Genomic DNA, 26,041 nt, shown 5'->3' with positions numbered 1-26,041 from the left:
TTCCACACATCTCAGGTTCCCTCTGAGGGTGAAGTTATCCCTTTGGAGAACCAGGGACACCCTCCTCCCTGCTGCTGTCTGCAAAAGCTGTAGGCTCTAAGCTCAGGGCTCTCAGGCTGGGGCTGTTAGTCCCTCTTATGTGCTGAGACACTGCTGGCATCCAGTGAGGCTCTGCTAGAAACACAACAGCACCAGGAGGACTGCCCAGGCTTCCAAAGTCATGCAGCGCTGCTAGGAAAGGGGAAACCAGATTTCCCAATTTTCCTGCTGGCTGCCTTGGCCACAGTACAGTTTAGCAGATGTCAATGCTAATACCCCTCCCTCTGGTCTGCAGAGATCCAGGCACCTCTGCTTGCCTCTCCTGCTTTGGGGTTTCCTTTGAACCATGCTGGCATCTAATTCCGGGCCTCATCTTTCCCCTTCCGGGCATTCCATGGCAGGCTCACTGGCTGCTGCCCCATGGTGATGGAGAGCTGTGCTTGTGCTCTGCACGTTTCTCTGCTCCTCTCTGAGCCAACTCCAGCTGCTCAGGTCCTGCACCAGTGTCTTGGTATCCTCTCCCCTTCACTTGTCCTTTGCATGAGGGAACAGCAGCCTGAAGTCCCTGAATTCAAGCTGAAGTCCCTTTTGCTCTGAATGAGAACTAGAACTGCCTGTTCTGCTGCTCCACCCCAGTCCCAGCACAGACAAGGCAAGGTCGGGGGGCTCTGCTCTAACCTCCCAGCTGGGATGAGCAGCAGTGTGTGATGCAGGAGCACATCTTTGAGAGCATGAGACTGTTATAAGGGATCAAGACTGTCCAACTTTATTACTTGAGCCAGGCAGGCTGAAGTATCCCTGGTGCACAGGGTGTGTTCTTGCCCTCACCAGACTGGTAACCTGCCAAAACTCCTGCCCTCCTCAGGAACCACCTCCTCCAAGTCAAGAAGGACTGAATTTGGGAGCTATCCTCAAATACAATCATTGGTCTGCATGGTTTACTCATGTGCAGACACCTTTCATCTTTCCCCAGTGCTATCACTTTACAAAAGGACTTCAAACAGAAAGGCAGTTGCTGAAGTCTCACAACCTATTGACAGAACCAACAGAAGGAGAGGAAAAAATTGGAACCAGAAAAAATGCATTTACAGTCTAATCTTGTGCTCAAACAATGCTGTACTATTTATGCTCCCAATGTATCCTTGAGTGCTGACATTTTATAGACAATTTCCAAAACAGGGCCTTGCCATTTTTGGATTATATTTCAGCTATAACTTTTAGGTCTAATTATTTGTGCTGACAACCACATATAAAAGAGGATATATCATTACAGTGGTGCAGCACTGGAGACACATCAGCATTCAGCATACTGACATACTAATAGCAAAGTAAGGGAGAGCAAGATTGTGGAGCTCTGCAATTTGCATTCGCTCCCAGAAATTTCTCTGATGAAAATAACACAACATTAAGGAGGGGAATAAGAGAAAAGATCCACTGTATCAAGATAAAATAACTTGTTAATAAATAACCTTGTAGCAGTCACACAGCAATAATTAAATGCATGGGTTAGCAGTACAGAGTTTTAAGTAAAGCTGGAAAAATGTACGATGTAATTATCAGTGCCAAACAAATTATAAGCATGGCAAATCCCAATGGAATATTTAGAAACTAATTTCTGGCTTCACATTAAATATTTGTATATGTAGGTATTTTTGGTGGAGTGGGAAGGAAGGGTCGACACAAAGAATGAGAAATTCTTCACTCCTGTTGGCTTATATCCATTCTCAGCTGCCTCTCTTCAGCTAAACTATGTGGCCAAAACATTTAAGTGCCTTGTCAAAGGTTTAGTCTCCAGAGGCATCTCAGCCATCACAGCAGTGCTCCAAATTCACTGAAATCTGGAAGGCTTTGGGCCTTGGGTTTGATTTCTTCTCTTTTCTTCCTTGTTCTCATTTTTCATCATTGTCTTGGGCTGAGGTAATTTTATCCTCCACAAAATCTATTTTTAGAAGGTAAACAACAAAGGTCCCGTTCCTCAGTACAATCTAAATGAGAGCATGTTCCAGGGAGAGAAATGGGATCGAACTCAGTGTACTGGAACAACCACTATGACAATTTGTTAAAACTTGTTCTAGTGATGATCATAATTCATCCATCTGCCTGATAGTTAGTGGGAGACAAGTCAGGGTCTCTTCCCCATGCCACCTGGGGAGCAGTGTGAGCATCCCTCACCTCCAGCATGTGTGGAAGGACAGACCCCCACAGAACCTGTTCCGTGAAGGAATCATCTCCGGAAGCTAAACCCAGACTTCTGCCAGAAACACCAGCTTTCCTCAGCATGAAATCATGAGTGCTTCGAGCTAGGTCTGGAGCTAGATTTAATTTAAAGGCTGGAGTTGCCTTTCACTACTGTCCTTTATTCACCTCTGGCTCTCTGAGAGCAGCAGGACAGAGCAGAGCAAAGCACCAGTCAGGTTTTGCTGAGTGGCTACGAGCTCCTGTGCATGTTACAATGGACCTCCCTAAGCCACCTTTGGTACGGCTGGGGCCCCTGCCAGAGCTCCCTGCTCTTCTGCCAGCCCCAGAGAAGGAAAGAGAGGCAGACCTGCTTGTGCAAAGGACTCTTGTCTGAGCATGGACAGAGCATGGAAAATGGGCCACCCCAGTGCAGGGACTGCTGAGGAGCAGGGAAATTGCCTCAGCACAAGGGATCTGGATCTCAGCCAGCTGCCCCTGCTGCCTCCTGGCAAGGGAGGGCAGCAATCTGGGTTCTCCTCCAGCTGAGATCAAAAGTAAGCTTTTTGCCTCTCAAGTCAAAACTTTTAAAGCTTCAGGAGGAATTAAGGAACCCACTCTCTCTAGCAGCTTGTGAGAGGACTAATCATTTTGTCTCTGCTTCCAGAGGCTGTTCTTGATCTCCAGCTAGAAAGCAGCTGCAGTTTAGAGGTATTACACTTGCACCTAGCACAAATAAAGGGTTAGAGAAGGACTCCACACAGAGCAGCATGCACTTCTTCCTACCCTGCCTTTGACAAAACTGCCCTGACTGGTATTTGCATGCAAAACATCTGTGCACTTTAAATCTCAAGCAACAAAGGCATGCAGCAAAGTATCAATGCCATCACCAGAGTCACAGCAAACAGTAAGCAGATTTCACCAGGCACACTGTGGCTGTGCCTGGAAAGGAGCCAGTCTGCAGGGCCCCCTTCCCTTTTGGGGATGGCTCTCCTCTCCCTACTGGAAAAGTCCCATCTGACGTGGCGTACTGTAGATGGATAAGAAGTGAAAAGGACCAACCTTCTCGCTGATCTGAGAGATGAAAGTTTGTTTTGTTTGATGGCAGAGTGCGATGAAGATGAGGAGGGAATAAAAAAAGACAAGGAAAAACACAGAGAGTAAAAACAGGCCAAGCTTCATCTGTCTGCACACCACTGAAACGACAAGACAAGACTACAGAGGTCAGCCATGACTTCCCACCATGTACACACCACTCCACGGCAGGGACAAGAGAGGCCACACTCACACTGCTCTGGCCCAGAGCAGGGCTGGCCCCTCTGCCTCCCCGACCCACTCCCTGACCCTGGAGTCAGGGCAGAGGGGACTGCACATCCCACACATCCCCACATGGAGGGTGCTTCAGGGACGGCCCCACTCTGGGCCATTTGCTGGACGCACAGACATGTTTACAAGGGCAGAACACTCACACAGAGCAAAGGACTCCAGCCATCAGACATGTGCTCCCATACACCCACTCCAGCTACAGAGATGATGGCAAAGGCACTTTAAACTCATTGACCACACACTGGGAAGGCCGTATAGGTAAATCCGAATTTTATAAAGTATGAAAGAAATGCTCCAAGTGGTGATTCGAAAAGTCTTCTACCATGAAGAGCTGTTCCCCCTCTCCAAACAAAGAGCTAAATGCAGCAGAGAGGTATTAGGCAAGTGACAGACATGCGCAGTCTCAGCTGGGCTCAGTTTTAAGAGCCTTATTTGATACATTGTGCTGCAAGTGAGAGATGGACAAGAAATCAGAAGGACAAAAACACCCAGAGAATTGAGCAGGTCCCAGTTTTTGTTCCTGCGGGAGAGACAGCAGAAGGTTAGTTGCATTTTCCTTATAGACAAAGGAGATCTTATTTCTCTAGCAGGAGTGACCTCACTGCAGCTACAGATCTGTGGCATACCAGCTGTAATCGAACCCTCGCTGAGAGAATACACAAATGGATTTGATAGTTAAAGACTGCTTATGAGTCACATTTTTGATGGGGGAAGGAGAAGGTGGGGGAAGGAATTTGCTTTCCAGCAGAAACACTGCAAATTAGAGAACAGCATGTGGCATTATACAGTGCAACAGTACAGTAAGCCATTTCCAGCAATCAGAGGGCAGGATTTTACCCAACACTTGACACAGTACAGGCAAGGCAACAAGCTACCAATAACAGCTACCACAGTGGCCTATGGAGTGTAATGGAGCTTGCTGGAGAACAGTAAAGCATTTACTTACATTTTTTAAAAATTGTGGTGATACCAGGGAACTTGAACCAGCCAATTCAGAGGTTAACTGGCCCGTAAGTGAGGGCCATACCCAGAGAGGAGCCCCACCAAGACATATTTAAAACAAACAGTCCTAAGCTTTAAGTCCAAATTTCCTCTGTCCTGCTTTAGAAAAGGGATTTATCTCTTGGTCTACAAAATCTTAGCATAAGGCTCATTTGATCCTGTGAGACCCTATGATGGGAGGGAACCTCTTTATTGCTGCTCCCAAGCCAGCACTTTGTTTCCTAATCTAATGGAGCATATCACATCTGCATGGCTTCAGCAGACAATGAGGGGCTCCTGCCTTCTGCTCAGTTCTTCCCAACAGAGAGGATTTGTTTCCTGCCCTTGCTCAGGAAGGACAGTGCTTCTGGCAAACCAGGTGTGTTTGTGGAAGGCTGCAATTCTGGAAAGCAGCACTAACATTGCAATAGGGCAACACAAACTCCAAGTGCTGCCAGCATGGACCAGCCTACTGCACCCACTCACTGGGACTGTGAGACTGAAGGGCAAGAAGCTGGTGAAGGGTGTGAGACAGAGGGATGATGCTGGAACAGCTACAGGAATACCTGTCCTTGCTGCTGAAGTCTCCACAGCCAACCCCTGCCCTTGGGAGGGACTGATGGACCCCGGCCATGCCAAGGGGACTCACGGTGGTGCCACTTGGCCAGCCTGGGGGCAAGGTGAAGGGTGCTGCTCCAGCAGGGGGATAGCCAGCAGCTTTGTTTTGGGGAATCTGGCAGGGATCACACTGCACCAGTGGGCATAGAGAGGAGTAGGCTCCAGCACTGGCTTTCCACAGGTGTTGACACTTCAGATTAGAGCTGGAAAGGTGAGGAGACACATGTGAAGCACACTAATTCAAACAGATTACTTTCTGGTTTGTCAAACATGAACAAGTTTAGGACCTGCTATTTGTCATTAATTGCTGGATTATCTCTTAATCTCATTTTATATTAGTGGCTTATATGCAATAAAAATCAGGCTATTTTAGAACAGCTGTAAAGCAAAAGTGAACACCTGGGCAGAAAGTTCTCTTTCCTCTTCCTTTAGTTAAGGCTTAAACAGCTGCTGCTTCATCTGAGATAAACCTCATAAATGATAAATTCAAAGTTTCATCTCCTTACAGGTTCCATTCACATGGTCCCTTATCTCCAGTTATCTATCCAGGTCACTCCTAAGGTAAAAAGCATGTTTTATCAATGTTTTTTCTGCTTTTTTTACAGAACAAATGACTGAGCAGTTATGGTAAATAACAACTGCCTCCCCACCATGCAGGGACAGAGGCAGAGGATTTAAGCCTGGGGTTAGCCAGAGTATCCCCTGTGCAGAACACCATGGCTCACTAGGCAGGCTCCTGTGTTCTCATGAACCTGAGCTGCCTGGCAGTAAGCTGAACACGCCAGTCTAAGTGCAAGTCAAGTCACAGCAGAAAAGTCATCAGAGGACAGCAAACTCTGGAAGGTAAAAATGGGGCTCCATTTGAGATCCAAGCTGAAACAGCAAAGAAGCAAAGAGCAAGGCTGTATCAGATACGTGGCTGCATCAGACACGTCTGCCAGTCCTGACTGTCAGACGGCTCTCATGCTCTACAGGCAGAAATTCCTGTGCCAATTGAATTTGGCTTTTACTCTGCCACAGATGTACTTGTCTGTGCAGCAGCAGCAATACTCTAACCACAGCAGCTTGCTGCAGAAAGAATGAATTTGGATTTATGGGGGGATCTGCTTTTGAATAGTCTTGGTCATTAGCTACCTGAAACAAGGCAGGGGCTGTGGCCAGGATATGAATGCACAGGTCTAAGAGCTTAGATTGCTAGCTCAAACAAAGGAACATATTTCCAAAGCTTTTCAAAGTGGGAAGCTAATACTACCCTGAAAGCATCAAGAAAGTTCATTATCTCAACTGGTTTTACAATTCTACTGGGAACTACCAGCATCTGTCCTGTGTGAAAACCCTCTGGTACTATGCAAAGCATTAATATAAAGGCCAACCCAGACACTTTGGAATCCAAAAGACAGAGAGGTTAGCAAAAACCTAGAGGGGGTTGAACCTGTTCCTGGTTATCTCCAAAAGCACATCTTGTGTCTCAAGGATTCCACATAAATCAAATTTTCTCCTTTACAGCTTTTAGTGGTGTAGAGGAACAAAAGGACAGATTGTCTTTTTTACGCCAGATTACATGAAAATAAGACAACCTTCCATTATATTCGATGAACAATGTTCTCATGCCACAGTGATGAGTATATTCCATCCTAGAGAGACAGACAGGATGCTCAGGGTGCCCAACCATCCTTTCCCATTCATAGTGCACACACATGCGTGCATGAATTTAATTATGAGCAGAAAATCTCAGAGCACCAGAGATGTATTTCTTAGTCCTTTGCGCGAGTGGATATTGAAGGGGAGGAAATGGACATTTAGTTGGCACAGATATGGAAGCCTAATTGTTCTACAGATGTCTGTCCAGGTCAGGTGGGGAGGAGGGGGAAGGAGGTTTTGAAGTACATTTCTGTGTTGCATTATCATACACTGAGCCACCAGTCACTCTCCTTCTATTTTCCATAAAGGTCATTTTACAAATAATAAAACTTGAGCCTTGCAATGCACTTTGAACCATCAAAGGACTTTGCAAAGAATAAAATTGTTAAGCTTATTTAGTTGAGTTCTATAAAGCACATTGGAATCTTTAGATGGAATGTGCTAGCTGAAGGACAAGGAACTATTATTTATTAAACCATGATCACTGCAAGTATTACAGCATAGCAGAATGCTCTGACGGTGAAGACACTTCCTTGCCAGGAGAAAAAACAACAAAAATATTCATAGTAATATTTGGGGAGGAGAAAACTTGGCAGAAGCCTCCATATGTTTCTCTGGCTCTGAAGCTGGGCAGCTCCAGTGTGAGGATGCTCAGTGACAGCAGCACAAGCCACAGTGCCAGTGTGAGCCTGCTCACAGCCAGCACCTGCCCACACTACAGCTGCCCTGACGTGGGTCTCAGCAGCACAGCTACAGCTTCAGTGTGGACAAGCACCCAGGGGCAGAGGAGATGAAATTAAAAGCACTGAAACTCCATAAAAAGGAGGGCACTTCCTTCAGCGGTGTCACTGGTCCCTGCTGTGCTGCTGTACCGCAGCGTTATCCCGAGGCCAGGACTGTGCACAGGGCGTCGTGGCCCCTCAGACCCGCGGCCTCCTCAGCCGAGGGCTGCGCTCTGCGGCCTCCAGCGCAGCCTGCCTTTGCTTCTTCTGATGGTCCGGGGCACACTGCTGTCCAGAGCAGCAGGCAGGGTCAGCCGGTCTGATTCAACTGCTGGTTCGTGTTTCCTGTCATCCAGGCATCTCCCTCACAAGTCTCCCCAGTCTCTGCTTGCCTGTAATCACTGCCAGGCCCTGAAGCACTGGCAGTGCCCCTCTCTGGTCAAGTATTGTCACTCTCATCAACCCTGAGGAGAGGCAGGCTTAACGGAGCACATTGCCAGAAGTGTGCATATACAGCTGGGCTGTAAACAAACGTATTCCCTTGTTATTTAGCCATTTTTTCAGACATCTCCAGTTTTGGTTGCTGACTGTTCAACCACTGTCCTCAGCTTTTGCTCTTCTCCTGGCAGTAGCCTTGAGCTTTGACTGCTGTTGCTATTTTAGCTGCTTTAATATTACATAAGCAGAAAATGTTCTTTTTAAAGGCGTCAAGTCTTCTTGCTCCAGGCCCGTGTCAGTCATTCAGAATTATTATTATTTACACAAGGTCCCTGCTGCAGTAAGTATCATATAGCCACAAGTAGCCATTTCAGTGAGCTCCCTCCGTGTCTGAGCCTAAGCTACTGCCAAGTTCTCAAGGGTAAAACTCTGCAGAGGCCAGAGAATTGCTGCTAGGGACAGAACAGCAATCCAAATTTCATTTTGGGTGATGGCTCCTTGGTGAAATTTGGCAAATAAAATTTCAGACTCCAAGCAGGGTTCCCTGCTGCCAAATGAAATACTAGTCTGGCCTTTCAAAAAGCAGGTCAAGAAAGCACAGATTTTCTCAGTAATACAATTTCTATTTACTGCAGTCTGATTTACTAGTTTGCAATTTGGGGACAAAGCAGATAATTCAGTTTTAAATGGCCTTTTTTTTTTTTTTTTTTTTTTTAAAGTAGCTGTGCTGCTCCTTCTCTACAGTAAGTGTAGCATTTTGGGCTAGAGAACTTACTGCACTTGCCCCACTGGGCCATGCCTCAAAGGCCTGAAAAGCAGCACTTAAGAGAAAACTGGGCAGCAGATTTCTCAACTGATGTCAAATATGCAGCCAGGACTCCTGTAAGTAGTAGTCTAATAGCAATGGCATTGCTCACTGCTGTAAGCAGCACTGGGGAACACTTCTAGTGAACTCCACAGTGTATTTTTATGTACAGTCTTCCAACTCATCTGCTTCATGTGTAGAGAAAGCCAAGGGTAGAAAACCCCTTCATACAGGGAAAGAGGAAAGTGACAGTGCATTTATTGTGGGGTGCACCACACAGGCTACCATCTTCTCAAGCACTTCATAGGACAAGACTTGTGATTGAAAATTCTTCTCTTTGTGCAGATGTCCCTGAAGCTGTAGGCAAATGAAATGTGAAATGTGTTCCTAAAAACCCAATAGCATAGGTGAATCAGTGCAATTACACTATAGTCCCAGTGAGCATGACAAAATGATACCACCTTTTTTTTTTTTTTTACCCATACTAGGTCCAATCTACCTTCTACTCTTAAATGAATTTCTTAAATGTCCTGAATCAACGTCTTGGAACTTCTGCTGTTAAATTAGACAGTAAGCTCTCTGGATTAGAGGAATCACATCTTCCATGTTTCTATTCCCTTCCCTTCTCCCTGTAGCAGCATCAAGTCCCAAATCTAATCATTGTTACAGTATTATTGTGGTAGATGTAACCATGGACCACAAAGGGATGAGTGCTACTTCAGGGTGGTAAGGATAACATCCACACCAGCACTGGCAAATAGTGCTTGTGGTTAAAGGGCAGGATAGGAATATGCCAAAGTGCTCTCTTCAAAGTCCCTGCTATGGTTCAAATAGCCACCTTGCCCTGGCACACTCCCTGCTCTTGCTTTCACCCTGTTCTTGCTCCTCTGATGGTCTGGATGTTTTGTGCCACCATGGAGCAGTGGGAGGCAGTCAGCTCCCAGTGCTGCTCCCAGCCCCATCCCAGCTCAGCAGCAGCAGCCAGATAGACCCATCAGTCCAGAAGCAGAAGGCTTATGAGGGTTGCTTTCCAGCACACTTAGTAAGATGAAAATAATAGCTCCAAGGAAAATGCATCCATTTTCCTTTACAAATCCCTGGTGTGGAAATGTTTTAACTTTTAATGAAGTCCATCTGTGCAGAAGTGCTGGCTCTAAAGGATTTACAGAGACAAGACAGTGGTGTAGCCTGCTCCTTCCTCCTCCTGTTTTTCCATTGATATAGAAAGCCCTGAGCAGTGCCCAGATACTCCTTCTCAGCACCCAGTCTCTTCCTTTGTTAGCATGAAAAGTATAAAGATGCTAATGAGCCTGTGCCTTCTAACAGAGCCCACTCACACAGGATTACCTGGGAGGCTAGGAAAGGGGAGAGAATACGATCAAAAACATAAATCCCAAGAGTCAAGAGACAAACAAACATTTGAACTATTAGAAAAGCAATAGGCTGTAAATGAGAGCAGGCAAAGCAGTCCCAAGAACTACACAGACTGGAAATTAGTGCTGCTGCTCAGCACTCAGCCATGCTTCCTGAGGAAGTGGACAACTGCTTGGGTATTGACTACAATGAGGTCAATCACTATAAAACCACCAAGCAGTGGTGGTGCAGCCCACAGACTTAATTTCCACTTTAATTTAGCATTAATTCATGTTCTCTCTAGTAAACATGCAGACACTTTTTAAAGATCCTACTGCAAGTCACTAATGACAATACTGTAGAACTATCACAAAAAGAAAAAATCAGGGATTTCTATCCTGCATCTCAGACCTGAGAATGTAAGACATTTCTATTTTTTTTCTTTGCATGAAATAAATAAAATACTGTTCTCAGTTTGAGTAACTTTTCAAAGTCTTTAACTAATTTAGTAACAATAAGACTTTTTTTCTGTAGAACATTTGCTATCAGAAACTGCAAGCAAAAATACCATCTAGGACCTAGTATACACAGGAAATATCATCTGATAACATCATCATAATTTATGGGATGCCTTGTCTTAAATATACAGATGGACTTTATCAGGATCACATGAGTTAGGAGATTCACATTGTAAAGATTATGCTCAAGAAAAAGGCTTGTTCCAAACATTTATGTGTAAAAAAGTGACAGTTAATAGCAAAACATATGTCAAAGAACATGCTTTTGTCGGTGAAAATGAGGATCCCCTCACATGTGCAGACCGCCCACAGCCCATGCTTAGTCCCACAGGACAGATGAACCTTGCTGAGCACAAGCCAAGTGTAACATCCAGTACACTCCTCAGTCCTCTGGGATTCATTTGCTAAACAAAGAGCGTTCATTAGTAAGAAATCATAAAGTTGTTAAGAAGAGGCTTTTCTACCGCTTGAAGCTTTTGTGCCTTTTTCAGCCACATGTCTATAGAAAATAGAACATTGACAGTCTGAGCATGTCACAGGAAGCAAAAGCATCCCAAATACTGCAGTAATACAGCTGGATATCCACACAAACCTATGCAAGAACAGCCAACCTGGTAACTAGAATCCTTTCTCTCAGAGAGCAAAGGGTCAGTCTGGGATGAGTTTTAGTACAGCTTGCCTGAAAAATGAAATTGCAAGAATACAGGGAATTTAAAATCATCCATAAATATATTCTGAGAGTGAAATGAGTGATTCCACTGCATAGATATAGCTTCATCTTCTGAATATGTTTAATTGGATACTTCAGTCTTCCAAAGACTCTTATAATCCAAATTAGGCTGCAAAATAAGAAAGCAGTCCCCCGTAATAAGCAACAAAAACAATGCCAGAAGCCACCCCTAGAAGCAAACACACAGCATGAGAAGACTTTACCATTCTCATGTCCACTTTCCATACTAACCAATGCATATACAACCTTAAGATTGTGTTTTCTTTCTTTAAATCAGAGGAAGGAAGAAATGAATATGAGATTTTATTATTAGTCTGTTGATATATGGAAATAAAACCTGATTCTAACTTCTTAATAAGCACCAGCATAAGAATGCTCTTTCTTTTCTTGGGAAAACCTGTAACTACATTTCCCAGGGGCTCCTGACCAATGACTCTGGTTCTACAAAGTTTCATATAAAATAGCGCATTTTTTTTCTTGCTGAAATTAACAGAAAGTATACAAGGAATTTAGCACTTGCTTCTCTCCAAGCTAATTCAAACACCTTCAATGTAGAGCAACAAAACTGCCAGGAGACTATCCTAATATAAAACCTAGTTATTTTGGTACATTGAAAACAGTTTTAAATTGGCAACATAGCATAACCATTAGAAAAATTGCTTTACATGAATTGTGGCTAATTTCCAGCAGGTTCCCAGTGTGAGCCATTAATACCCAGAGGCTCAATCATTGATGCATATAAGATGGATTAGGACAACTCCAAAAAGCTGTGCAGTTTTTAAAGGTACACATTCCAAAGCAGAGGCCTAAATATTGGTTCAGTATGGCTGAGCATCTCTGGCTGATCAGAGCATGACCAGTTTTACACTACGCCACCAAAGGTTGCTTTATACTGAAATGATTAAGCACTTCTTGATCCCAATCAAGATAACTATGACACAAAAGTTAAGGAACTCAAGAGAGAAAGGAATTCCCATTCTGCTCATGTTTCAGTATTTTACATAGCACCACATAAACAGCAAAAACAGATTTGCTTTGTGAGTCAAACACAACGTTGATCAAAGATATAATTGAACTTAACTTGCTGGTTTTTGAACAAAAGGCCCCATCACACAATCCACACCGTAATCAGGGCATGAAGGCAAGGAACGTTCTCCTTCCACTGAAAACCATGGAGATTTTGGGAAGGAGGAGAGTGACCTCCTTGGGCGGAAGCTGCTCTTACCTCGAACATAAAGGTTGGCTGGGGCAGAGTAGCGGGTTCCTGCGCTGTTGGTTGCAACACACTCATATTTGCCTTGGTCTGACTCCTCACTGTTCTCTATTTGCAGAGCTCCTGTACACAAACAAGATGAAACAGACAATTCAGGTTATGGCAAATCTGATAATCAAACCAACAACCTCTGAAAAGGAAGGCCATGCCCCACACTTTTAAGGTACCTTCCTGGATGAATATTTCATGATGTTCCCTGGACCCACAAGGTACCAGCATGCAGCCAAAGGTACCCAGTCTGCTGTTAGACACTTGTGAAATTGATTATTGTTATTTTTCTAATGTGTAGGGAACCAATTATTGATTTGTTTCTAACCATCCCAACCACTTCTACTTTTTTGCTTTAATAAAAGAACATACACATACACACATATTAATTACAGCTTCGTATGGGACTCCTGCCTAATAAAAGGACCTCTAATAAGTCTTGAATCAAAACAGGCAAGCACAAAGCACACTTAACTGTAGCTGTTTCTTATCTGATCCACACAATGCCTAGCAAACACTCAACAAATTACAACCTTCCTGCAGAAATTGGCAGAGTCCCATCCCTCCCACCTCACCACTCTTCCTTGGTGATGTTTCAAAAAGACATCTCTTTTTGAGAAAACACTTTGCCTTTCGTCAGCTTTTTCCATGTTAGTGCTCTCTGTATATTTTCAGATTTCATCATATACAATATAAAACCACAGAAAATTAGTCTGAGACATGAAAGATACACACCAATGCAATGCACCTGAATTGCTGCATGGTGCTTGTGTGAAGGCCACCCTCCCTTTGTCCCAGCAGTGCCTGCTCCCCCAGCTTTGGGTCAGGAATAGCTGCTTATCCCAGCCTACACGTTCCTTGGGACATGATCTGACCCCATCCCCAAAGTGCCAAATGCATGAGGGGAACATGTAAATAATGGCAGCAACTGTCAGGGCACACAGAGTAGCACTCTACATGGGGAACCTGTACAGTACCAATGATGTGGAAGTGAGCCATGGTCTAAGATGGTTTTCTTTCATCTACTCAGTGTATTCCACTGGTGTCCAGCAGCACTCAGCCTGGCAGCCTGGACTTTTCATCCAAATTCTTGCCCAGCACAGATGACTGCACAATTGGTCACACCTAAACTCCCTTAACTGGGCTCCACATGCAGACTAAAAGATGGAGGTGCAGAGAAAGAAAGAAGCAGGATGCATATGACAGCAACCTGGCACTGCAGGAGTGTGTGGCCTCTGGCCAGGCACTGAAGTGGCTGCTGCTCAGCCCGTTTTCTCCAGGCATTGTGGGAATAATTTTCTAAGTGCCTCCAAGTGCTCAGATTCTGCTGGTTAGCATTGCCTGCAAGAAGGGAACTCTGCTCACAAACCATATACCAAACTAAAAAATGTTAACCCCTTTGCTTGTAATGATCTGAACTCATTTCTGCCCGCCACGGTTCAAAATGACCACTGAGAGCCGCACTGAGAATAGCTGGTGAAATTGCCTTCTCCCTTCTTGCTGGTTCAAGCTGCAGAGGTCAAACTCAGTTTTTCATATCATCAGAAGAAAAACTAATGTGAATCAAGCACTGCCACCTACATTATTTAGAAGGATAAATTGAGACTGTAGCATAAGCCTATATGTCATGGGGAAAAATGAACTTCCCTGGGTTCTGCCATATAATAAAAATGATCTAGAGAGCCCTCCCTATTGTTGCATTAGTGCTGGAAATGAGGCTTCAACTAGACAGAGAAAGCTCGTTTGCAGAAAATCTTTCCACCTACCAACAAAAGGATCTGCCAGCTTGCCTGGCCATAGCACTCTCTGGACACCCGCAGGCTGAAGCCTACAGAGCTCTGCTGCTTAATTCAGGGGCAACAGGGAATTTCTACACCCTGTCTGGGAAAAGTATCTTCAAGCAGACACCAGCATGATAGGCAGTGGAGCAGGACAAAGTTTCCCAGCATTGACAAGATACAGAGAATCAGAGAATCTAGAAATGGAAAAGACCTATTAGGTTACCTCGTGCATCCCTGGGGACCAGGGCAGGATTGCTCCCTGCTGTAAATGTACTTGTCTTGTGTCCAATCCCATTTTAAATGTGTCAAGTGATAGGTCTTTCACTACTTCCTCAAGGAATTGATGCCACTGCCTGGTTATGCTCTCTGTCAGGAAGATTTTCTCAGAACTCACCATATATTACCTCCTTTTGTAATTTCTGCTCATCATTCCTTGGGCATGCATGTGCAGCAGAGCTCATTCCAAGTGCTTCCACCAAGCTTATCTGGGAAAAGTTGTCTTTTGCAAAATATACCCAAGATTAACAAAAAAAACCCCAACTGGCTGGGCTGGAAACAGAGCCAGCTTCAAGTGATACTAGTGTCTGCCTAGAAAAAAAATAAGATCCCTAGATAATTCTGCCATAAACACAGACCTTTTTATATGACCGTTTTAGCCATTTAATACCTATCACTGGTATTTTTTTTACCCTTTATACTCAGATCACCATGACTCTTAAATGTCAATCAAACTATTTTTCATCTTTAGGGGCCTCAATAGCAGAAAGAGAAAAAGAGAATGAAGAAAATGAGGGGAGTTTCAAAAGAAATGCTGTTATTGCCTGTCAACACAGACCAATTTCTAGAACCATACTATAAACATGCAACGTGTCAGCAACTGCCTACAAACTGCTCAGGGACATTGGGCAAGGGACCCTGGCTTTGTCTGGGCTGGCACAACTATTCAAACTATGGTGTGTCAGGAGGAAGACAAGAACCCAGAGCAGACGGAAGTCAGCGCAAACCTCTCATACGAAACAGAAAGAAAACAGGTAATGCAATAAATCATCGTTAGACAAACATACAGATCTTGCAGCACAACTGACAGCCAGCAGAAACTGGAAGGATCATGGTAAACTGATTGCAGTCAGTGGGGCTGTAGGGGTTTTCTTAAAGGACAACCTACAACTAAATAATGGATCCAGGAAAGTGTAGGCTGTTTCAGAGTACAAAGATTTATGAATAAAGCTAAGAAGCTTAGACATTTCTGGAATCAGAAAGCTGGAGACAGACATGCATCTGAGACTTGGGAAAAAACTTCCTAAAAAATGCTCTTAGCCCTAGTTCAGTGATCCCAGAAAAAGAAAGACATCATCTGTTGGAGGGTTCATGTCTAGGGTGGACAGGACACATAGAGTACAGGAAAGTTAAGAGCTGAGTTCTGAGTAACATCTTCCCCTGAAATTCATGGAAGCTGCATCCAAAGATGCTCAAAAGCGCAGTGAACTCTTTGCCTTGACAAGTACAAAGGATCTGATTTCTATTCCTAGCCCTGTCAACATCTCATAATCTTCTGCGCCTCTGCAAACCAGGGCTAGGAAGGCTGATTTATTCATTACTTTGGGATTTATGTTGCATAAGTTGCTGAGTGAGGTCTTGTTCACACAGGATGTTACTGCAGACTTCTCACATGGACTCCCCCAGTGCTCCTGTGCCAGGTGCCTTGTTCCCATTTGTGTGGCCAAGTCCTGACATGCAATCAGACAGCAGGGCTTCGGTGGATGACATGAGGTAGAGGGCATGAGGGCCATCTACCACCAGGACATGGATACAAGAGGAGCAGTGAACAGCTTGTTTGGGAGCTTGGGGACCTCTGCAGCAGCACGTGCACATCAGAGTGAAACCTGTCCCTGTTGAGCACCACTCAATTCCCGCTGCTCCTCTGCAGCACGGCTCCAGAGGAAGAGGGCAACAATTCCTCACCACACTGCCATGTCATGTCAGTGCTGCTTGTGCCTCAGACCTGCTCCTGATAACACATCTCAGCTTATCAGAGAGCTGACAGCTCCTGAGAAAAACCCCTGGCTGCTCTCCAGTGCCAGGGAGAATGGTGACAAGGCAGAGTTTTCTAGGGCTGAGGGCAGGAGTCAGCCCTGCTGACTGGCAAGCATTCCTTACTTTAGATTCTTTATTCCTCTTTACTCTATGCTGGTATCTCGTCAGCCTCTCCCTTTCCTCTCCTAGCTTTTCTTTTGCTCTTTAACTTGGGCACAGACAACAGCCCTGTTAGCAGCTTTCCAAGATACTTATCTATTCAAATATACTTGTGCTCAGGCAGAATCATTAGTTGCAATGACAGTAGTTAAAAGAAACATTTAATAAGTGCCCTGCACAGAGAAAGCATGGGGAAGGCAGATCCTGATAAGGGATGCTTTTTGGCACTGCTGGGTACTGTTGTGCCATGGAGGGCTTGTCACTCTCTTCTCCAGGTGACAAAAGGCTCTGAGCTGCCATACAAACTGATCCCTCTGAAATCCTGCTCTGTAGCTCATTGGGAGCTTGTGCTCTCTTCTCCCAGAGAGCATCACATGGAGCCAAACACCACAGCTCCTGAGGCAATGCTTTTCTGTATCACTCCAGGTTGGAGCTCCATCCCCAGCAGTGGGAACATCTCTTTTTCTCTATCAGGGCATTCACAGCCTCAGTCCTCTGGGCTCACAACCAGGGGACTGACTTTTTGCCCTGGTTATAAAATCAGACATGGAATTAAATGCTCCTGTAAGTCACCCAAGAGTCAGAGAAAACAGGCTGCAGACACAGCACTCATCTAAGAAAAGGACTTGCAATGCAGATATAAGGAACCCAACTACCTGACCAGGGCTCTTCCTCTCAGCAAAGCAGTAAATTTAGCCCACCTGCACATTAGAGCATATGGCTATCCTAAAAATCTCCCTTTTCTTTCCCTCTATTTCCCATCAACTACCTACACATAAAAACTACCTGACTTTTCCTCCAGCAGTATTCTTAGCACCCTCCTCAGTCAGTTCCTTCTTCAACAAATGCTCAAGTGTGGGTCCCAATTGCTTTTGCTAAAAATTTCCTCCTAAGGAAGGAGAATTTCTCTAATAAAACCCAGAGAGCTGTGCAGCAGGGTCAGAGACAATCCCAGATCAAATAAGGACTCATAAATGTCAATATGGTGGACAAAGAAACAATGTGAAGCCCTGACAATGGGAGAGTTGGACTCTGACATCCTGGCTGCTGCCTGAGATAACAAACACTTGCTATGGGAGCTGCAAAAAAACACCAGACCATGTGAGAGTCACTAAAAATGAAAATACGCATTTCCCATATTCCCTACTTTTGGAAATTTATAACAGCAGCATCTCCCAGATGTTGATGTACAGAGGATTGTACCTAGTCTCCGCAAGCTATTGGCACTGCCAAATATGCAAAACAAGGTAACTACAAATGTATTTTCATTGATAGTGTTCATTATGGTTATTATGCCTGTGAGGATGGGGATTGGCATACAAGGGGCCTGTTCTGGATGGCAGCACTGCTGAGAAATCACTCTCCTGAGCACCAGAGGCAGCTGCTGATGGTACCTGACTGCTGCCAGGAGCTGGACTCAGGCAGAGGAAAGGAGAGCCAACATTCTCAGCAGTGTGGGGCCTCCTCTTAGACAGGAGAGTTTCAGGATGCTCTGATTTCTCATTAGCAGGTACAGGGAATCTCGGGGGACTCTGCCTCAGAAGCAAAACTACAGCACTGTCAAAAGCACAGTAACACCTCTGTGTGCTTCTAAAGGGACATGAGTCAATCTGAATGTGACAATACGAAACATGGCATTACAAGCATTTCCAGGCACTATCCCACCCAGCCTCCCCCTGACACTTCTCCTACAAGTAGATCTCATTTTAAAATTGTTTTTCTTTTGCTTTCTTTTTGTGACTGGAAAAGCTCAAGAAATGGGAAGAAAATCCTATAATACACAAAGTACAACCAAATGTACAAACACATACTCAAAAAGAGACAGCAAAATTCTTTTAGCTTCCTCTAATCTCTTTGGATAGCTTTACGCTCCAGCTTGCAGGATAGCATTGAAATAATGGAGCTATATTTAAACCACATCACTTGGGACTGGAAAAGGTTTAGCTAGAGCTATACAGAAGTCAGTGCGGGTGTTTACCTGGCTTCCCAGACAGCTTCTGACACCCAAGTGAGCTGATCTAAAGTTAATTCAGACAGACCTCTGCTACGCTGACGTCTGCAAGGAAGAAATACTCTTATGTATAGGAACCTCTAATATTTCCTGTGGTGACAGAAAAGTAACAAATAAACTGACTGGAAAGGGATAATACCTGAGATGATGATATTTCTTTACCTCCTCATGTGTATCCAATCTAGTCCAGCACCCACTAGAAACGCAACTGCATTCTGCTCTCTCTTACAGCCCAGAGCAGGAAAATGCAGCCAGGTCTCACAAAAGGTTGAGTGAGTTCAATTGCAGAGAAATGCTGGAAATGAACATCTTATATTCTACTTTCAAAATAAAAATGGGGCATAAGTTGCTCAAACAGGGATTTGCTGATACTATCTGTGGGTCACCTTAAGAAGCCACCTCTTGCCTAATCTGAGAGGCATTTGCCAGTTCTGTGTCTTTCTGATGAACAAGCAGGGATTTCAAGGTTAAATTACTATCTGAGGCAGTCCCACAGGTGTAAAGAGTGAACCTACAGATGGAAATTCAGAATTATGGGTGGGAATTCCTCCTGTTTCAGGGAAGCCAGAGATGTCTTGGACAGCAAGGACCAAATACGCGTGGGTAAGGTCAAATAAGTTTGTTTAGAGATACAAATCTCGTCCTGTTTGGAGGGGTGCATGATAGAATATCTCAGGTCATCCTCTGTTTAACCACCTGCTGTTCTCTCCAGGTGGGTTTGCCGCTGCTCTGACAGAAACGTCTTGGATACCATCCCAAGAACTGCAGACACACAACTCCTAATGACACAGTCACAGCAGCAATGACATCAAACCAAAACCACCCCTTCCCCCCACACATTATTACCAAAAGGCTTCATTAAGAGTAATTAGTTCACCCTTCCTTTCAGACCAAATTAATGGATTCCAAAGCATCAAACTTACCTTAATGAGGAACAAGAGTGCAGCTGGGTATAGAACATGGCAGAACAGTCACTTCTACATGGACACAACCTCACCATCATAAAAGCACTTTCATCTAATCTGTCGTTATCTTTAGAAATTCAATGACCTCCATTTTAAATAAAAGGCATCAGGCTGACAGAAATCCTCTAGGAGAAGCCAGAGAGCAGCACGTGGCTTCTGTTGGCTCTCACAGAAATGTCATCTTTGACATTCAAACAGGACACATATATTTTAAATAATGTCAAGAACACTCTTAAAATACCTCATCAGGACTCAAACGGGGGTGGGAAGGGGGTGGGGGTGCGGGAAACTTATGTTTCATGAGATGGATGGTTCTTTCCACAGAGATGCGATCGGTTCCCAAGCAGGACGTATGGAGTATCCATGTGGTTCTGGTGCTGAGTCACTCATGTCATCAGCTAGGACAGGCGCGCAGCAAAGCGTGAGGGGAGGCCCTGGGATGGCTGCACACTCAGCGTGCTCGGCCGGGAGCTCAGAGCGGATGGCGAGCTAGCATTCCATCTGTCACTTCATTTTAGCATTTGCAGTAGAAATAGGAGATGAAGAAATAGTTTTAAGGAGTTTGTAACATCACAGCTGTCAATCTCCAGTGTTCCAAAGGGAAGAATGACAGATAGGTAAACCCATTCATATAAAAATAAGGTTTGCAGTCTTTTTCCCTGACCCAGATTTGCTACAAAGGCAACTTAATGCAAATATGTATCAAACAGCAATTCACATTTACTCTAAAATCACTTAACAGAAGCTGAAAACATTAACCCCAGCAACAGAACCAGTTCCAAGAGTAAGATTATTAACTTCCAGCAGTGATTCAGGGAAAAGGGGGAGGAAAAGGGAGACGGGAGAAAACTGAACAAACGAGGTTGTGTTGATTTATAGGTAGTAGTCATTCTGTCAAGAAATCCAGAGGTCAATCAAGAGGGGTAAACCAAAATCACAAGAGAATTCAGAAGGGCCTCAGCACATAACACTGATTAACATGCTAAAGTTAATCTAAAGAGACAGCTTTGAGTGTTTAGGCTAGAAAAAACAACACTCCAATTGGAAAGTCATTACTGGTGCACACAGGCTGTGAAAACTACCCAGGGACTGTGCATCAGACTGGGCTGGGCTGTCAAACCAGGGGTGGGTTTAATTAATGAGGGCTTAAACAGCCAGATATAACACTTCTGATTTATCTATTTAAAACAAACCTTAATGATGCAAAACAACATCGGAATGTCCAGCTCAGAAAGGGGGGTCTGGGTCAGTGGTTCTCCACTATGCCATCACACTAGAGGGTCAGTGCACTTAAAAGAGAAACATGGGGAACACAAAGGTGCTCCTTATCCCAGAGTCATGTTTACTCAACCTTTCAAGAAATTTTCTCCTTTCATTTAGAGTTTCATGACCATCAGGAGTAGCACAGACGAATTTGACTATTCTCTTGTGAAAATGTTACCTCCAAACCCTTATTCCAAAGCAATCCATCTAAAACCCTTGAGACACAAGACCTCAGAAGGTCACAACTGTGTGGGAAGTTTTTCAGGAGCTGCAAAGTATGTCAGCTCTTCTGTGGTGGAGGTCTGGGAGCATTTCCCAAACTTTTGCAAACTTTCCGTTGAATAACCCCCTTTCAACAGTGCAAAATTGCAATGGATGAGTCTACAAGAAATCACGCTAAAACCCAACTGAAATAAACACACTAGTGGGAGAGTGCAGATGAGTGAGAGCACTGGCAGAGTTAGGGCTGAGAGTAAAAGCTGGAGATGAGAAACACCAGAGAAGGGACAAGGCAGACAGGAGATGGAGTGACGTGACAACTGGAGGCACATTTCAGCATTCTTACCTCTGATCGGTGTACCACCTGGTGAGGTAATTTGAATGCAAATAAGATTAGAGAGAAGCATTAGTACAAAGAGGAAAGGAAGAAAATTATAACTAAAAAGCAGAAAGTTTTTTTTTAAAGCTAGAATTTGTATTAGCGCGACAGGAATAAACAAAAAGAAACTGATGTGCAATAAAAGTCAGAGTGACACTCTCAGGAGGTTAGTAAAGCTTATTGCTTTCAGGAGTGCAGCATCCAGCCCTGCATCTTGCCATTAAAACCCCCACCCTCATGAACAGGGGCCAAACTAAGCTGCCGAGGTGGCACTGCTGGCTGGCCTCAGCACTTGCATTCACCCACACCACTGTTCAAGCAGTTGAGATGGAGGACACTTTGGGAGATGGTGCAGTGCCCCTTCATTCCTCATACAGGGCAAGGAGGGTGTGTCCTGGGGCTGTGTGACTGTGAGTGTGCTGGGCAGGAGGGGTGGAAAGCACATGGTTGCGGGCACTCAGAGCAATTTGGCTTTGAGGTTAGAATGACCAGTGGGACAAAATCTGCTCGCTTAAAGACATTAAACTAAGAGGAAAGTGTAATAAATCAGTTTTGAGTCATTCTCCACATTCGCATAACCCTTGCATCAGGTTCCCTCTGGCAAAGAAATTGGTGTCACACAGAATTAACTTTACATACAGAAATATTTCGAAACAAAGTGGTTTCTGGTAATGTAACAATGGCACGCTAGCCGGATCTCTGTTGTTCCTGTCTAATTTGGATGTTAGCAGAAGAAAGGAATCCCTACCCTCTTTATAAGGCACTGGAGATAATTTTACATGCTGTAATGAAGAGTATCTTATAAGGAGGGCTTCTCTGGGAGTAAGGTTAAATTATCCTGTTGCAACAATCTATAAAGGTTCATTTTATGAGGTCAAGGTATTTACCAAGTGGAGGCTCCACTGGTCAGTGTCTTGAGTTCGGTGTACAATCAATACTGAAGCAAGAAGCAGAAGCTCCAGCTGGGCAAATTGGCAGGGAACCCCTTCTAATCCCCACTTTTGTCCCCTTGGTCTTAATTTGCACATATGAAGGCTGTTAGTATAAGGGAGAGATTCATGCAAATTGAATCTGTAGGCAGTTCATGGTATGTGTTGGTTTTATGCAGATTTGTAGGATCTGAATACCAAGCACTTACCAAAGAAAACTGAGGAGTTTAAACAGACAGAAAAATAGGGTTAAACAGGACACAGTGTGTCAAATCATGTTCAGTGTATTGATTAATAAATACCAGTATGCATACAAGAGTGTCGTGTATCTCAGATTTACAGCTCATTCCATTATCCACAACAATGATCACCCAATGGGAAAGAAAGACAGAAAAGAATTTCTGTAAATACAAAGAAGGCATATTTTAAGCACATTTAACTTGCCTCTTAAAAAGTAATTACAATATTTATACTTATTCTCTTTCTTTTCTAACTACCCTTCCCCTTTAGGCAGAGTCCCTTTTTTGAAGTAGGAGTGCAATTCAAACTACTCATTTTAGCATTTTCCTCTGCCAAAATGACATTATCCCATTTTAACTTTATGTCTCGTTATATATTCTGATGTCTTCTACCCAGAGATGACTGAACATCAGGAAAAATCTCGCAGTGATTGAAGTTGTGGGTAATCTCTCTCTTGGAATAATAATCTGCTGCTTACTTATGCATCTTAGTATCTACTGCTACCCTTAACAGAACAGCTATACCCAGAGATACTTGCATGGAATAGCACAGCCATGGAAAACAGGGTTATTTCTCTTTGCCTGTTTGGAAAGTTTGCCAAGTGATATTTTTGCTCTGTTTGGTCTGGGGCATTCCCACTCTGGTGTGTTGTGTGTCCCCCCAACCCATGCCTTCCAATTTTCAGAGTTAGGGAAAGCATCACCACAATGTGTCATTTCCCACTGGAATGGTGCAACAACTTTGAGCCCAAGCCCAAGGGGCCGAAAACATGACCCCCTTATCTCTCATCTGGCTGAAATAGGGTTTGTTGCTCTGTCCTTGAACCGAAAAGATTTGCAGGACATCTTTTTATCTACTCCCTGCAGAGGCTCAATCCTTTCTCTACTATGCAATTGTCTTTACAGAGCTCTAGAAGCAACTGCATACTTGAAGCAGATTCCCTAAAATGTTAAATGTGAACAGCTAATTTTTTTCATTAGTAAAATCCCAATTCTCCTGGCTTCTGAACGCAATCCAACCCTTGTGGAAGCAACAGAGAGGCTTGCTGTATTACTGCAGTGTTTGTTTCATGTCTCTGTCACCTTTGCAAAGTTAAGACATTCACTTTTCACTCAGAGGACACCATTACAGAGTGTGCACAAGGCTTTTCAGACAGGCCCCAAATTTCCTCATCCAGAAGGAAAAAAATTAAGTTTCCCTTTATCCTTCACATCATATGATGATTCATCTCTGGCTGCTATCCTTTTAGGGTGCCCCTCAAAAGGATAAATCACAGTGCACAGGCCACAGAGTGCCAAAGGAAGAGACCATCAAGTGATGGAAGTGTCGTCATTCCAAAGGTTACTGAGGCCAACTTTTGCCCTCGGATCACCAGACTGCTTTATGCCAAGGGCACCCCAAGATTGAACTTCAAACCCAATTCCTTGTATTTGGAAGGTTTGAAACACTTATAAGGAAGGAGAGGTTATTTCCTTTTCATGATAACAGACACTGAGTAACACCCTACACATTCACCTCAGTAAGGAGTGTGTGCTGACCTGATATTCTGTATGTCCTGGAGCATCCAGTCAGACACTCAAAGCAAGAAAAAACCACTGGAAAACCCCTGGGGTTGTGTCAGTATTTCCTAGCATGTGGAAGTTGTTAGAGAAGGGACTTTACTTTGCTGACAAACTCACCACATTACTGACATACCACTTCCTTGTAGGAACCTAAACCACCAAAAAATCACTCCAAAACAACATCAGCAGAGAAACCAAAGCTTGTGCTAGCTGCAACTGAGCACTGCAGCAGTGCAACACTGGATCCCAGAGAACTCTGACAGTGCTTTTGGCTACCTCCTAGCATAGGTTATGGGGAAACTCGTTTCTAAAGTGAAAGACTATTTGCCACCAGGTGCCACAGGGAGTCTGGTATTCCAAAACTGCTGTGTGCGCCTCACGCAGCATGACCCAGGTGCGCAGTTAGGTTCTTCCAGGAGACAAAACTTCAATGTCAACTGGCTGCTGTTGGCCACTGTATTGCTTCATCCCTTTTCCAGTCAGTCCTTTCTGAGAGAGCATCCATCCTTGTGTAGGTTGCCTGATCCCTGTGGATAAAACTACCCAATCTCCATTCTTTTAGGCTGTCTTTACATCTGTCCCAAGTCAATGCCTATCTGATGTCTGGAGTTGAAGCTGCTCCTTGCTAAGAGCTGAACATCTGCTGGATACTGACTGCAGGGTATTAGCAGTGAAGCAGGATATGGACATCATGGCCACTTCACTGAGACAAAGAGGCACCACCTCTTTCTGCATGTTAGCTCTGTGCATGTTGGGTATTCCTTTTGTTTCCATGTAAGTAGTGCTTCTACTGATAGGATCAAGCCTAAATGAAAATGCTTGCTGAGCCCAAATGCAGTAAGGTGATATGGTGAGCCAGCTCCCTCGGTGTTAGAGGCTGTGCTACTTTTCCAGAGAGTGACTGAAGTCACCTGCAGAGTCCTCTCTAATACTTAACTTGCAGTTAATTGTCTGAAAGTCACTCTAGGATCTAGGGCATGGTTCTGTAACTCAGTTAATTGAAAGTGATTAAAAGAGAATGATACTTTTTGTAACACCAAGTTCTCTATTAGATGAAAGATAATATTTTCTGAACTTCCAGAGTTTCCTCACATGGCAAAGAGTTATGTTAACAGTCAGAATAGCTATTTATTCTAATTTGACATTTTGTTCATAGGTTTTCTGAAGAGCAAGGTGGAAGAACAATTCTTCAGCTATGAAAATCACTGGAGACATTTAAGAGCTTTGAGAGTATGAATTCCAACAGAGTTGCTTTAAAGTCCTCAGGAGCTACTGATCCAAGAATCTGTACAGAAGAACTGTAAAGCATCGGCACAATCTGATCTATACTGAGAGACCTTCCACCACATCATTAAAATACAGTTAGAGATGCAGCATTGTCTCTGGCTGCCAGAACTCACATGTGTCATCACTTGCAATACTACAGTGCCTGGACAGTTTTAAAATCAGTTCAGCCAAACATATTTTAAATGTGTTAGCATGCTGGGGAGGTTTCCCAGCCCAGAGCTGGCCTTAGCTCCTGTGTCACTGACTGAGGCAATGAGTGAAGCTACACACCCCCAGGGGAGAACAGGGAGTTGTCCTGAGTCACTGCACTTGCAGAGCAGCAGCCTCCCCACAAGAGGTGGGAAGTATTAGCAAGATAAACAAGGGAGAATTTGCTACAACCAGCATGACTCAGAGACCTTGCTTTTGCCTTGATCTGGGAAAATAGAGATGAAACCCCATATTTCTTTGTGTTCTCTACAGCTGTTAGACTAACATTTACTTGCAAAACTACCCAAGAACTGGACTTAAAATAGAATTAAGCTTTACTTGGGAAGAAAAACCTAAACAATGGTGAGAAATAGTTAAAAAAGCTCTCCAAATATAGAGTTATACTGTCAGAAGGA

General features: G+C 44.1%; 1 protein-coding gene across 6 annotated transcripts in view; it reads right to left on the bottom strand.

The window, feature by feature from the left end:
• Window positions 1-26,041, bottom strand: part of PTPRF (protein tyrosine phosphatase receptor type F) — a 376,749-nt gene that overhangs the window by 77,611 nt on the left and 273,097 nt on the right. For all 6 annotated transcript variants that reach the window (XM_058842176.1, XM_058842175.1, XM_058842174.1 and 3 more), the window contains one exon: window positions 12,572-12,682. In XM_058842176.1, coding sequence (XP_058698159.1) covers window positions 12,572-12,682 — 111 coding nt within the window. The remainder of the gene's footprint in view (window positions 1-12,571; window positions 12,683-26,041) is intronic.

The sequence above is a fragment of the Poecile atricapillus genome, chromosome 7 (genome assembly GCF_030490865.1).
Source record: "Poecile atricapillus isolate bPoeAtr1 chromosome 7, bPoeAtr1.hap1, whole genome shotgun sequence".
Classification (NCBI taxonomy): Eukaryota; Metazoa; Chordata; class Aves; order Passeriformes; family Paridae; genus Poecile; species Poecile atricapillus.
The sequence above is the reverse complement of the archived record's forward strand: the minus strand, read 5'-3'. Positions and strand labels throughout refer to the sequence as shown.